The following is a 14,540-nucleotide window of genomic DNA, read 5'->3' as shown; positions in this document are numbered from 1 at the left end:
GGCCCTCCTGGCCAAACTTTTTTTTTGGAGACGGAGTCTCACTGTCGCCGGGCTGGAGTACAGTGGCATGATAATGGCTCACTGCAACCTCTGCCACTTGGGTTCAAGCAATTCTCCTACCTCAGCCTCCCGAGTAGCTGGGATTATAGCCGTGTACCACCACACCCAGCTAATTTTTGTATTTTTAGTAGAGGCAGGGTTTCACCATATTGACTAGGCTGGTCTTGAACTCCTGACTTCAGGTGATCTGCCTGCCTCAGCCTCCCAAAGTGCTAAGATTACAGGCCTGAGCCACTGCACCCAGCCAAAAAACTATTACTGGCATGCAATACTGTGAGAGTACAGTATTCCACAGTCCTCGTCTTTCCACAGATACCATCAATCTGCATTTATTGAAATGTTACATTTAGATTCTGCTCATTTTTATAGGCTGTAATGGTATTTGTTTGGATCCTAAATTTGGACTACAAATTGTCATCCTTCCTAGGGGTTTCCTTTATCCAAAAATTTGATCAATATTCCTAATTTACTAGTACTATCTCTTGTGTAAATGGCTTCAAATTCTTTTGTGGAATTGGTAAGACATAAAAAAGTAATTACTATCAGAGGGGCCAAGAACAGTCCTGGGGGCACATATCAGGTCAACCCACAATCAGTGAATTTATAGTTAGTTGGTGGTCAGTTACCAACTTTCCTATCTCCCTAATGCTTTGACTTTACTATGCCCAGATTATTTTACCCGTTAACAAAATTAAAGGAGACTATAAGGCCAGTTCAGAATCACTTTTCTCTGAAGTTCACAATGAACATCTGTTAAACTCTCATCACTCTTATTTAGCTGCTTTTGGTTCGTTGTAGGTTTTCTTCCCAAATCAATGTCACTTACACATCTGTAACTTGTGTTATCAGCTTCCTTCTTGAACTTTGAACTTTTCAGTCTTCTAGGGTTTCTTCTATTTTCCTTTCAGTTCACTCGAATAAAGGCTCAACAAACTTGTGGGAACCCCTTGGTGACCCAGCTGCTGTTTACCAGTCAGGAGACTAAAATGTCTCAGAGAGCTAAGTGCTCCTTTTTATTTTTACTTCATTTGTCTTACCTTGAACTTTTTAGTTCCTTCTAACCACTTAGCACTGCCCTTTTCAGACTGAAGCTAGTTCCCTTTGGCCAAAGACAGGAGACAAAGTATGGTCTAGAGTTCAACTTTCTGTCAACATGTACTGGCCTCTAACAGATCTTTTCCTTCCTGCTGACACTGGACATAATCTCTCCAAACCCTTTTTCTCACCAACAGAATGGGAATATCCACTCTGTGATCCTGTTATAAAGGTTAAATGGGATAATGTATATAAAAATGCTCTGGAAACACAATTAAGTACGTGCATGCCAAGGGGTCCAAGACCTTCAGCTCTCAGCCACAGCTGTTAGCCAGGGGTGGCCCTTAAGTGATACTGGTACTCTTTCCTCAGGACTCAAGTTCTCCTGAGGCAGGATGCCCAGTCCTCCCCCAAATCAGCACAAGAGCAGAAAGGACCCTTGCCAAGGGACTTAGGTCCACTTTTGGCACTAGATATAGAACGTTTTTCTAATTAGCAGACCCAGAGGGACCCACATCATTCTCAGTCTGTGTGGGAGCCTTAAGCCTTCCCAAGCTCAGCAGTTCAATGCTGCTGGCATGAGACTATTCTTTTGTGCCAAAATCAGAGGCCTTTAGCACCAAACCTGACTGGCATTGCCTTGAGATAACTACGGAGTGAGCAAGGCTGAGACAGCGGTTTTCTGAGCACCACTTGGTCAGACCTGCCATTTCCCCAGCAACTCCCCCAATGCCATGTGGAGAAGCAGCAAGGGTATGAGCAGGATTAACCTCAGAATCTGGCTGGCAGGGGACAACTGGAACATGCCTGCAGGCTTTTCAAAGATAGTAAAAACTTAACTCTTTCTTCCAACCTCAGTCATGGATGTTGAACACTGTGGACACCTAGTGGCATGAAGGCATTACTAGCTATACTATCCTTAGGTTTCCTAAGTCTAATAGTCAATGCCCACAGTGGGGCTCTCCCCGAGAGTGGAGATTCAGATTCACTTTATATTCTCTTTCTTCGTGAGAATGCCAATCTGAAGAAATATTCTGTGGCTACTAAAAATGGGACACCAGATGTGGGCATTATCAAAAAAAGGCTTCATCTTTCTCCCCATGATTTTTTTTGTGTGTGGAATCTCACCTTGGAGTACAGTAGCATGATCTCAGCTCACTGCAATCTCTGCCCCCCAGGTTCAAGCGATTCTCCTGCCTCAGCCTCCCAAGTTAACTGGGATTACAGGCATGTGCCACCACGCCCAGCTAATTTTTGCATTTTTAGTAGAGATGGGGTTTCACCATGTTGGCCAGGCTAGCTTTGAACTTCTGACCTCAAGTGATCCACCCGCCTCAGCCTCCCAAAGTGCTGGGATTACAAGCATGAGCCACCACATCCAGCCTCTCCCCAATTTTAAATGAGGATTTTCTAATCCTCATTTACTATTTGAACCCAAAACAGACTTAACTTCCCAATTAAGGAATGTCCCTTAAAAATACCTGATTAAACAATGCCAGTTCTCTAACAATCATTTTAGGCTAGATTTGCCAAGACACATTAGAACGTTTAAATAGGCTCCACCTAATCCTTTCCCTACTACTCTTACTTCCCTTCTAAAGGGAATAGAAGAAAAACAGGTGCTGAGACACCTTATACCATGCAACTAAATTCATTTGTAAAGATTACTTTACTGTCCTAGAAAAATACATGTTGCAAATTTGAGGGCTAAAACTTAACCACTTTAGAGACTTCCTGAGGGAGAGGGGATGATTTTTGAATATCAGACTCTGTGGTAATGTGTGGGAGAGGCATATTAAATATAGTTGGGTCAGGTGAATTAAAAAAAAAATCCCTTTTCCCCNTAGAAAAATACATGTTGCAAATTTGAGGGTTAAAACTTAACCACTTTAGAGACTTCCCGAGGGAGAGGGGATAATTTTTGAATGTCAGACTCTGTGGTAATGTGTGGGAGAGGCATATTAAATATAGTTGGGTCAGGTGAATTAAAAAAAAAATCCCTTTTCCCCATTTTATTTTTTCTAAAAAAGGAAAATCAAATTGCCAACTGTCTGGCTTATTTTGTGTGTGCATGTATATATAGGAACAGCTTAAGGGGAAAGGTTATGTCATACAATGAGGCAAAAACAAGACGACCTCCTCTGACAGAGGAGCCTTAGTGTTGTAGAAGGGAAGCAAGGCAGAGGTCACTGGAAAGGCTTAGAATGAAGTTGCTCCTGCCTGTTCCTCCTGAGAACCCAGAGCAGCAGTGGTCCAGGGCAGAAAGCATAATGATCTCTCTTGAGGATTCCTATCTGAACACATCAGAAGTCCCATGAACGTAGATAGGTCTGTTTTAGAATATAAATGGTAGTGACTTCCTGTGTTCTTGAGGCGGGGCAAAATAATCCATGAACACATAATTCTTCTGGGCAATAATGTTTCTGGACTGGCCAGCAGAAGGCTCTAGGAACAGAGGTTGGGGCAGAGTTGGGGAGAAAACAGGTTCCAGAGACGGGATGTCTTCAGGGAAACTTTGAAAAATGTCCTTTGTTCCAGCATTCCTAAGTGACCGGCACTAGTGAGCCTGGTCTGAGTTGTCATCAGTGTCACTGCTGAGGCCAAGGGCCAAAGGTCAAGATGCCACTTTAGGTTGAGAAGAAAGTGCATCTTAAGGCCACTGAGGGCTGCAAAATGGTTTGTGGCTGGGCCAGAAGGAGCAAATGTAGAAAGGCTCCCCTTTTTAGATGCCGATGGTTTGTAGAACTCGCCTCTCGTTGTCATTAAGGTGGCCTGAAAACATTATGTAGCAGGGCTGCTGAGCAAACTGGCAGAGGAAATCTGTCAGATATGCCTGAAGGAAAGAAAAAGAGTGGCATTAGTGAGAGGTTGCAAGGTCACCCATTTGCAGTGGAGCAAGAACCACAACCAAATGGCACAGGGAATGCTGGTTTTTAGACAAATGCCAGTTCCCTGAGGGATGGTCTTTCATGTTCTTGGATCTAGTTTAGGTAATTCATAGGGAAACAACATTTTTCCAAGGCTCTATCACCCCAAAACCTTCACAACATAGCCTCTAGAAGCTGAATGACAATACATCAAGTGCAAAGTTCCACTCCCTGCTCCCAAAGCCCTTGACTACTCACCAAGACAAGGACTCTTTCCCATGAGGCTCCCATTATAAACTATAAATGGACTTTTTTTTTTTTTTTTGAACACAGCATCTTGCTCTGTTGCCCAGGCTCGGGTGCAGTGGTGTGATCACAGCTCATTGCAGCCTTGACCTCTTGGCCTCAAGTGATCCTCCCAAGTAGCTGGGACCACAGGTGTGTGCCACTACGCCCAGCTAATTTCTAACTTATTTGTAGAGACAGGGTCTCCTGTGTTGCCCAGGCTGGTCTTGAACTCCTGGGCTTAAGCAATCCTCCTGCCTTGACCTCCCAAAGTGCTGGGATTACAGGCGTGGGCCACCATGCCTGGTTATAAATGGATTTGAGCCCATATTCCTGTTTCCGTGGCCTGGGACACTGTCATTTGCAAGGCATCTCTGGACACCCTCACCTGCAGATCAATCTGATAGAGAGGATCCTTCAGGGCATCAGGGTCATCTTCCTCATCATCCTCGTAGTAATCCTCCTCTGTTAGACATAGCCAACACATGGCAGGTCAGGACAAAGGCCCATGATCAGGCCCTGAGTGGTGATATACTGCCACATGACTGAGGCAGAAGGTACAAAAGCCCAAGGAATGTCCCTGTGGGCCCACCTCTCCCCTTTCTTGGGTACCCCATTCTTGGCACCAATGTGCAAAGAAAAGGTATTTACCATGGCTGTCCTCTTATCAAACTGCTTACCATATTTACTTGTAGCAAGAATGTCAGATAAAAGTTGGCCAGCTAAACCATCTTCCTCCTCCTCCTCTTCCTCCTCCTGGTCCTCCCACATATCATTGGAGTCATCTACTTGGAGATGAAAAGCAGCTAGAGCACATTCATGCATTTCCCCTCCCCAAATCCAAACAGGCCAGAACAGAAGGGCCTCAAAGGCTTCTGTAATATGGCTTGTAGTTCCCAGTGAAAAAGAACCGGAAATGGCCAAACCATCCTGGTAAGTCTGAATGAAAGAACCTGGAAAGATAAAAGGCTGAGAGGCTCTTAAGAAGAACCAAACCAAAGAAGGGCTGTTAGCCAGCTTGCCTCCTGGCTGCCTCCCACATCAGCCTCTGTGAGATTTCACAGGGCAGACTGGAGAAGCAGCTCTTTAACATGCCTAGTGCCTAGCATGGTGCCAGCCACAGAACAGCCATTCCATCAATTACTTTTTTTTTTTTTTTTTTTCAATCAGTGACTCAACAAACAAGTTGATAATTTGACAATCTGTAACTTGATCTGCCAGGTTAAAAGTTTCCTGGGAGTAAGGGCCTGGTGCACCTTGACTCCACTCTGCAGGAGTGGCCTGGCGAGCGGCATTAGCCTCCATGACGTTGGAGAGCTCGTTGATGATCAGCTTTAGGATCTTGACCAGCAAAGGAATGTTTGTCCAGCGTTCTGGGTCTGGGAAGGAAGAAAAAGACTTCAAGTCAGAGTGTCACTGGGCTTATTTTTGGCAGTATCCCTGTCCCTTCCTCAGTGCCACTCACCAGAGTTCACCACCCCTCAGGCTTTCACTGTCCCTGACTATATTCAGCCTCCAAAGAGTGATTTAAAGTTAAATAACTTTATTCTGTTTGGTATTATAACAGTTCAGAAGTTGGGAGAGATGAGAGTTCAGGGATTAAAGGAGGTAGAGTCTTGTTAGTAATAAAGCTCTGAAACTAAGGAACTGTATAGAGGCAGTACTCCAGTCCCAATGGCTTACAATTTGAGAGACAGCAGAGGTAATTATAAACATACATTAAAGACAGCAGCTCTATACTCCCTACCTGCAAATCATTGGAGTTATAGGCCAAAGGCAGCTCAATAACAAAGACATGCTGACTATCTGTGCCCAAGCCTCAGAATGAAGCTGGAAGCTGGGATGCTTGGTACCTGAGACTACTTTGTTTTGTTTTGAGACGGAGTCTCGTCTTGTTGTCCAGGCTGGAGTACAGTGGTGCGATCTTGGCTCCCTGAAACCTCCGCCTCCCAGGTTCAAGCGATTCTCCTGCCTCAGCCTCCCAAGTAGCTGGGATTACAGGCGCCCACCACCACGCCCAGCTAACTTTTGTATTTTTAATAGAGATGGGGTTTCAACATGTTGGTCAGGCTGATCTCGAACTCCTGACTTCAAGTGATCCACCTGCCTCGGCCTCCCCAAATGCTGGGATTACAGGCATGAGCCACCACGCCTAGCCTATTGTTGACAACAGGAAGGAACTGTATGTTCTGATCACTTTTACCTAAGTTTTCTGCCTCTTCTTTATCAAACCCATCACCAACAATTATGTTTTAAAAATATACACCATGGTGCATTCCTGCCCTTCACCCAGGTATCCTTAGCCCCTTCCTATAGGGAGAGGATTAGAGGAATCACAGCATCACCCACTTTTGGCTGACTTAGAGCGGGTGCGGATGCCCTCATCCATGCTGTAGATCTCCTCTCCCTTCACACGAATATCCTGTAGCCGTTTGTCATCTGCATTGATGCCATGCTGGAGCAGCTTACAGAGTGCCACAGAGCTGGCAAGGAAGAGCCAAAAAAAGGTCAATCAGCCACCCATCTAGAGATCATTCCAAGGAGATACGCAATTATGTCCTAAGACCCTCTATTTGATAGTGAAAATTCTGTTAACTAATTAGGAGAACTAAGAGAGTTCAGCTGAAAATGAGATTTTAGCATTCATGAGATGGTCTAATGAGATCTGTTTTTTTTTTTTTTTTTTTTTTTGAGACAGGATCTCATTCTGTTACCCAGGCTGAGTGCAGTGGCGTGATTATGGTTCACTGTAGCCTCGACCTCCCTGGGTTCAGGTGATCCTCCTGAGTAGCTGGGACTACAGGCAAGCACAACCATGTCTGGCTATTTTTTGTATTTTTTTGGTAGATATAGGTTTCACCACATTGCCCAAGTGAGTCTCAAGCAATTCGTCTACCTCAGCCTTTCCAAAGTGCTAGGATTACAGGTGACCTGTTCTTGAACAAAACTAGGGTGGGCAAGCATCAAGATGGCTATCCATATTGTAAGGTGCAATAAGGTGTTAAGAATTAGTGGTATAAAAGTCCAGGATAGAAAGTTAGGAAGCCAGGGTTAGAAGGCTCAGGGTTTTTAATTAATTATTTTATTTTTGAGACAGTTTCACTCTTGTTGCTCAGGCTAGAGTGCAATGGTGTGATCTGCCTCCTGGGTTCAGGTGATTCTCCTGCCTTAGCCTCCCGAGTAGCTGGGATTACAGGCACCCACAACCACATCCAGCTAATTTTTGCATTTTTAGTAGAGACAGGGTTTCACCAAGTTGGTCAGGCTGGTTTCGAACTCTTGAGCTCCAGTGATTCACTTGCCTCAGCCTCCTAAAGTGCTGAGATGACAGGCGTGACCCACTGTGCCTGGCCAAGGCTTCGGTTTATAAAGGAAAATAAGCCACTAGCAGCACTTAGATGTGTGAAGTCTGTGGTAGAGAAGGGATCTCTAGTAAGCAGAGATCAGAAATATATAGTCTACCTGTGTTTACTATCTTTTGGAAAATTCAAGATGGCAGCTATTCACATATGTGGGTTAGCAATAGAGAAAGACAGGGAAAATGGAATACAGAGGGCTGTTAGAAATGTCAAACAAAAATCAATGGAGCAAATCAGGGAAAAAAAAATATGGGTCAGGAGCAGTGGCTAACATCTGTAATCTCTCAGCACTTTGGGAGGCTGAGGCAGCGAGTGGATCACTTGAGGTCAGGAGTTCAAGACCAGTCTGGCTAACATGGTGAAACCTCGCCTCCACTAAAAATACAAAACAGAATTAGTTGGGTGTGGTAGTGCATGCCTGTAATTCCAGCTACTTGGGAGGCTGAGGCAGGAGAATGGCTTGAACCTGCGAAGTGGAGGTTGCAGTGAGACAAGATCATGCCACCACACTCCAGCCTGGGTGACAGAGCAAGACTCTGTCTCAAAAAAAAAAGAAGTATGAGTGGTGGCAGAATGCCCAAAAAAGAAAGAAAGATGGGGGTTCTACCTGACTTTGCCTTCATACTGTCCATAGAACAGGTGCTGTCGGCTCGTCCACTCAGCCATCACAAACTCTAGGGCAGGTTTGCCAGTAGGTCCTGGGAGGCTACACAGGAACTCCAAGAGAGGTTCTAGCTGAGTGTGCACCAGATGAGCAAACACCATGATCAAAGACTAGGAGAAAATAAGGACATTTGCTTCAGGGAAATTAATTTCAGAGACATAGGAGATGAGAAGGAACTGGCCAGTCAGAAAGAAATAGAGTCTACACTGAGGGTATTATCCACAGGACAAGAAAACATGGAGGTTTCCTTGTCCATGTTTCTTAGGCCTGACAGATCCCATTTTACTTAACTGCCCTGTAAGGATAGTCATAGGATAAAAACTCAGGACCAAAATACTAATTTTCATCTCTATCAGCCAGGGGGTAGGGAGCCACCCCCCACTGTTCTCTTACCTGCATGACACTGAGAGTCTCTGCCTGCTGCATCTTACTGAGGATGGCACGAAGAATCTGGTCTAGATTCTCCCCCAGCTCCCGCCCTGCCTTGGAGATGAGGGTGGAAACAAGGCGGCCCACAAAGGCCGCAGTGAACTCTGAGGTACGGGGATCCAGGAGCTGGCTCACCACTTGCATCACATACCACAGTCCATTGTGGCCCTGCTCATCATGCCACTGGGCAACTTGTTCCAGGGTCACTGACACATAGGCCCGCAAGCACTCTCCGCCATTCTGGGGAGACAGGGGTGGCAAACAAAGATTAGTAATCGAGGACAGATACCAGGAGGACCCTCAGTCTGTATAAACAAATGTTCTCAGAGGCCTATGCCTCATAAAAGCAGTGAGCGTATAGAGTTTGTAGTGGGCTCATACCACTGGAGTCAGGAATTTACTGTTACAGACATAGATATGCATTACACAATCCCCCCTTTACCTAATCAACTATCTCAAAAATGTGTATTTTTTTTTTATCACAAGGGACTATCTCAAAAATGTGTATCTTTTTTATCAAAAGAGGCAATGGCCAAGCAAAATGAATTTCAATCAAAAAGATCTACCTCTGGTACTGAAAAAATATGTTTATAATCTGGCAATAATTAGGGATACTATAGGTCTTTATATAGGTCTTACACAAACCACTAGTTGCCTAGGGATTTCCAAGCTGATCAATATTCACTGGCAAGTTCCTATAACTTTTATAATCAATCAGTTATCTGAAAAGGTAACCAGTTCATCCAAGAAACAAAAAGAGAAAAAATATTCAGGCATCTCTCCCCTCGCTAGAGGCCCACCAATCACTCTGCTGACTTTATTAGAATATGCAGAAAGACTTTGTTATGGCCCAAGTCTAGATGTCTGTAATCTCTTTCACAGTAGCAATACCCAATATAGATAGGCAGGGTGGTTGGTATCCGTATTTTTTAAGATTATAACATGCTCCAAAGCACCAGAAATGCTTGGCTTTTGCAGCCTGAACCCTTCCTGAATCCGCTAGGTAAATATGGAGTTGAGGAATTCCACGTCAAAAGCATAAAACCATGTCAGATTTCTCAGCACATTATAAGCCCATGGCTGGGCGCTATCTTCCCTCTTCTAGTCTCCATGTCTCAGATACCTGCATGGTGGCATTGTCATCTGTGTGAAGGGTACACTGTGCCACAGCAGGGAAAGCTTGGCAGATGAGAAGCTGTGAAAGGGGAGGCTTTGTATTTCGTACTACTGTAGTCAGGATATCAATGGCTGTCTGAAACAGAGAAGAAAAAGAAGAGTCAGAATTGCCTCTGGAACTGAGGGTGCCCAACAATCAAGATCCTTACTGGATGGGTATCACACAGCAACCCAGAGAAAGCTTATTAATGAAAGACAAGTTTCCGAAAATAAAGGAATAATTAAATAGGTAGTGCTCTCAGCCTCCTCATAATAGCTTACTAATTGATCAGCTCTAGGGGTGGGCATTAGTACATGGTGATGGATTGGATAACCAGGTAACATACTTAGTGGTGCTGTGTAACAGTGGCACTCTGTTCAATTTATTGAGGGTACCTCGGAAACAAGAAGAGCCATTTTCTTAAAGTTTCAGAGAATCACCCACTGTCTTTGTGGGCAAAATAGCTCAGCAAAATCACCCCATGAATCTCTAATACTATTAGGTTCTTGTCAGCTAGATGCATCTGTGGGTGGCACTTGCAGATTTCTGTCTCTCTCTCTCTCTCTCTCTCTCTCTCTCTCTCTCTCTCACACACACACACACACACATACTCGTAGCCACTTACCGCACAGAGCCCTGCAGAGATCTTATACGCTGAGGCCTGCATTATGCTTACCAGAGTGGAAATCAGGCTCATTTGTAATCACACGCACACCTCCACACCTCCCCCCCACTCCTTGGAGCCACTTACCGCACAGAGGCCTGCAGGGATCTTGTCTGCGGGGGCCTGCATTATGCTGACCAGAGTGGGAATCAGTCTCATTTGCATCGGACCCTGACAGGCTTCAATCTGGGACAGCTCCTTGAAGATGTCCTGAGCCAGTGAGGCGACGACGGGATCTGAAGTGGATAAGGCAACACGGAATCCCCCCGGCCGATGGTCTGCACTTACTTCTCACTTAATGATGCCTGTTGTTTGGCCCTAACCTAACAACTTTCGCATTGATTACGTATCACACATCTAGGACCTAGTGGGGCCACATGAATAACCTGAAAGAACCGGAGATATGCTAAATCTCCAAGAGGTACAGTTTGTTTGGCCTCATTAAAGTAAGGACTAGTCATTAACAGCTACTCCTAAAACAAAATGTGGCTTTTTCTACAGAAAATCTTTACAGCCTATTCTTGTGAAACCTGGACTATAAAACCAAAGGCTAAAAAACAACAACAAAAAAAAACAGCCCAACTGATACTTTAAGAAGACATGAAAGTTATAAAAACTGCCAAAACACTAACTTTGATGAATGAGAGAAATCATACATATCTCCTACAGGGTAGCCATAGTAGACATGAAGAACTCCCAAAGCTACTTCTGGGGCAAAAGGCAAAACTCCTAAAAAGCAGAGGCTTATGAAGAAAGGGAACACTAGCTCAACGTTCTTTATTTATATAACAAAATATCCTCCTCTATTTAGTATGCAAAAACATATGCAATGTGCATCAAGGTTCTGAATTATGTCTCTTGCTCATTCGCCCTTTACTTATTACCTTTTCCCCAAGCCCTTAGTAGAGAGTAAGTGCTACAGAAATACTCTATTTTTTAATGCTGCTACATTTACAGCACAATTCTGTTTTTTGCTAACCGAAAGCCGGATTCTTTGCTTATAATGTTAAAACCATAGCATCATAGCTAAGACCAGACCCAGGGAATGTTTCATTTAAATTCACCAGCCACCATCTTTTCTTTGGTGCCCCTCACAACACACCCTCCCTGGTGGCATACCATTACTGTACTTTAGGAAAATGGCGATGGTGAAGGGGCAGATTTTGCTTTCCATGCTTGCTGTGAATTCAGGGTCTACTGTACAAACGATGCACAGGGTCTCCATCACCAGGTTGAGGACCTCTGAGCTGAACTGGGCTGCTAGGTGAATTAAGCCATCAAGGATGCTGGGGAGGAAGGGCTGGAGCACATGGGTACTCTCTGAGACTTTCAGTTGGTCACAATAACTAGAGAGAGATAGATAAGAAAGAATTATTTTAAAAAATTCAATTCCTGGTTTTTCCAATCAATCTCACACATTATAGCATTTATATGTGTAGCTTTATAAAGCCACTTCTAAAGTTAGGTAAGTTTCTATATCCTTCTGTGATGTATTAAATAAACATCACCACCACCATTTCTATGTTCTCTAATTTATTTCTGCTTTGACTTTTGGTATTTTCTTAAAAATTTTCTGTTTTTCTTGAGGTTCATTTTTTCATTCTGAAACAAACAAAATTTATATAAACATTCTATGTACACTTTCAAAATCAGTCTATTAGCTGTAGGGTTTAAAGTTCCCGCTATAGTTTTACTGTATTAGCCTCTTTTCAATCAACAAATACTTATTGAATGCTGCTTACCATGTCCAATAGGATACAACTGTTAAAAATATATTGTCTAGGGCCAGGCTCGGTGGCTCAGGCCTGTAATACCAGCACTTTGGGAGGCCAAAGTGGATCACCTGAGGTCAGGAGTTCAAGACCAGCCTGGCCAACACGGCAAAACACCGTCTCTACTAAAAATGCAAAAAAATTAGCTAGGCAGGGTGGTGCACACCTGTAATCCCAGCTACTTGGGAGGCCGAGGCATGAGAATCACGAACCTGGGAGGCTGAAGTTACAATAAGCTGTGATCATGGCCACTGTGCTCCAACCTTGGTGCCACAGTGAGACTGCCTCAAAAACAACAACAACAACAAAACAACAAAAAAAAAAAAACAAAACAGCAAAAAAAAAAAAAAAAAAATTGTCTAAGTCTTTACTTTTGTTTATCTTGAGAATGGCAATAAGTTAAAAGGCAATAAAAACTAAGTGCCTAGTACAGAAACAAGGCACTTAGCAGGTACTCAATAAATGGTTTTTATTTATTTATTTTTTTGAGATAAGAGTCTCGCTCTGTTCCCAAGGCAAGGCTAGAGTATAGTGGCATAATCTTGGCTCACTGCAACCTCTGCCTCCTGAGCTCAAGAGATTCTCTTGCCTCAGCCTCCTGAGTAGCTGTGATTACAGACAACTGCCACCATGCCCAGCTAATTTTTACATTTTTAGTAGAGATGGAGTTTCACCATGTTGGCCAGCCTGGTCTCCAACTACTGACCTCAGGTGATTTGTCCGTCTTGGCCTCCCAAAGTGGGATTACAGGCCTGAACCACTGTGACCAGCCAATAAATGGTTTTTCTTAACTTAAATGTTTTGTTTAAAATGTCTTATAACCATATTATTTGGGTCAGCTTTCAAAGGTCCACAATGACGAGTGCAACTGTGGGCTTTAAGCTCAGATCTGTCCATAGACTTTTTGATTTTTGGTCCATAATGTTTGATTCCAATACTACCCTGGCTCTGACCAAACTTCTCCTAAAGAGCTGATGTGAAACCTGGCTTTGGTCAGCTCTCAACTCCTTAGACTAGGTTTTGGATTCATCCCTCGACCAGCATTCATCTGTCCTCTCCCTTCCTCCATTTCCCACTTCTAAGGGTTTATAGTCACTTTGCCCCTCTAATGAACTTGCAACTGTACAGTCTGGTAGATCACAGAGTTTGCATCACTCATCTACATCACACTGGGTCTTGTATGCCATGCTTGAAGTTTGGACTTTATTTTGGAAGTAAGTGTTTCTTTAACTTAGGTGTTACTCCTAACACCTAATCTTCCCTCTACCCTAAAGTCTCCAGGGGAAATTGATGCCCCAGGAAAATGTTATATATTTATCCTGTGGCTTCCTGTACCACCTGACATAATATGACTTTCTTCTAAAGTACCTCTATCTCAGTTTGAAGAAAACAACTGGGAACCATGAATAACTTTAACTGCAGGAGCAACAAAGTCAGTTTTCTATTTTAGAAAGATCAACTTGACGGTTCAAATAATATGGACTGCAGAAGTGTGAGGCTGCAGAATGATCAACCAGGAAGCTGCCGCAGTAATTCAGGCAAGAGTACAATCAGGGTAGTAGCAGCGGAAGACTCGAGAAGGAAGAGATGAGAGGCCAAGGAACCAAGATCTAAAAGGCAAATACCTGGGATATCTACCTTCATTAAAACAGGGAATACAAGATCTTCAAGTTCAGGATCTAATGTTACAAGATTTCTACCTTTACTAAAAAAGAAAATACAGGTAGGACAGGCCTGAAGGTGGTAAATGGTAAGCTCAGTAGTAAATATGTTGATTTTCAGGTACTTATAAGCTGTCCATCCTGGTATAGATAGTAGGCAATGGATGTATTAGTGTGTAGCTCAAGAGAAAATCTGACATAAATTTGAATTGAAAAATGTGACACAAGTATAATTGTCAATCAGTATCTTGTTTCAGAGATTATTTAAGGCAGTTTGGAATGATACATAAACTATGACATGAAGAAATAAATTAAAACTGGGGCTAAGGAAAAAACAAAAGCAAGGGTGGAATGCTGATCATTAAGAAGTTACTAGTGACATTAGAAAAAACAGTTCCAGGCCAGGCACAGTGGCTCACGCCTATAATCCCAGCACTTTGGGAGGCCAAGGTGGGCAGATCACCTGAGGTTGGGAGTTCAACACCAGCCTGACCAACATGGAGAAACCCTGCCTCTACTAAAAATACAAAATTAGCTAGGCGTGGTAGCGCATGCCTGTAATCCTAGCTACTTGGGAGGCTGAGGCAG

The 14,540-nt window shown here is 43.6% G+C and overlaps 1 protein-coding gene across 2 annotated transcripts in view; it reads right to left on the bottom strand.

Annotated features, from left to right (window-relative positions):
• Positions 1–3,110: 3,110 nt before the first annotated feature.
• The window catches only part of IPO9 (importin 9), a 51,387-nt gene continuing 39,957 nt past the window's right edge, over positions 3,111–14,540 (bottom strand). For both annotated transcript variants that reach the window (XM_017499453.2, XM_017499454.2), the window contains 10 exons: positions 11,639–11,865; positions 10,607–10,755; positions 9,823–9,951; positions 8,664–8,939; positions 8,214–8,380; positions 6,597–6,730; positions 5,504–5,626; positions 4,928–5,032; positions 4,636–4,712; positions 3,111–3,928 (listed from right to left, as the gene is read on the bottom strand). In XM_017499453.2, coding sequence (XP_017354942.1) covers positions 3,818–3,928; positions 4,636–4,712; positions 4,928–5,032; positions 5,504–5,626; positions 6,597–6,730; positions 8,214–8,380; positions 8,664–8,939; positions 9,823–9,951; positions 10,607–10,755; positions 11,639–11,865 — 1,498 coding nt within the window. In that variant the 3' untranslated portion in view covers positions 3,111–3,817. The remainder of the gene's footprint in view (positions 3,929–4,635; positions 4,713–4,927; positions 5,033–5,503; positions 5,627–6,596; positions 6,731–8,213; positions 8,381–8,663; positions 8,940–9,822; positions 9,952–10,606; positions 10,756–11,638; positions 11,866–14,540) is intronic.

The sequence above is a fragment of the Cebus imitator genome, unplaced genomic scaffold (assembly GCF_001604975.1).
Source record: "Cebus imitator isolate Cc_AM_T3 unplaced genomic scaffold, Cebus_imitator-1.0 Scaffold257, whole genome shotgun sequence".
NCBI lineage: Eukaryota > Metazoa > Chordata > Mammalia > Primates > Cebidae > Cebus > Cebus imitator.
The sequence above is the reverse complement of the archived record's forward strand: the minus strand, read 5'-3'. Positions and strand labels throughout refer to the sequence as shown.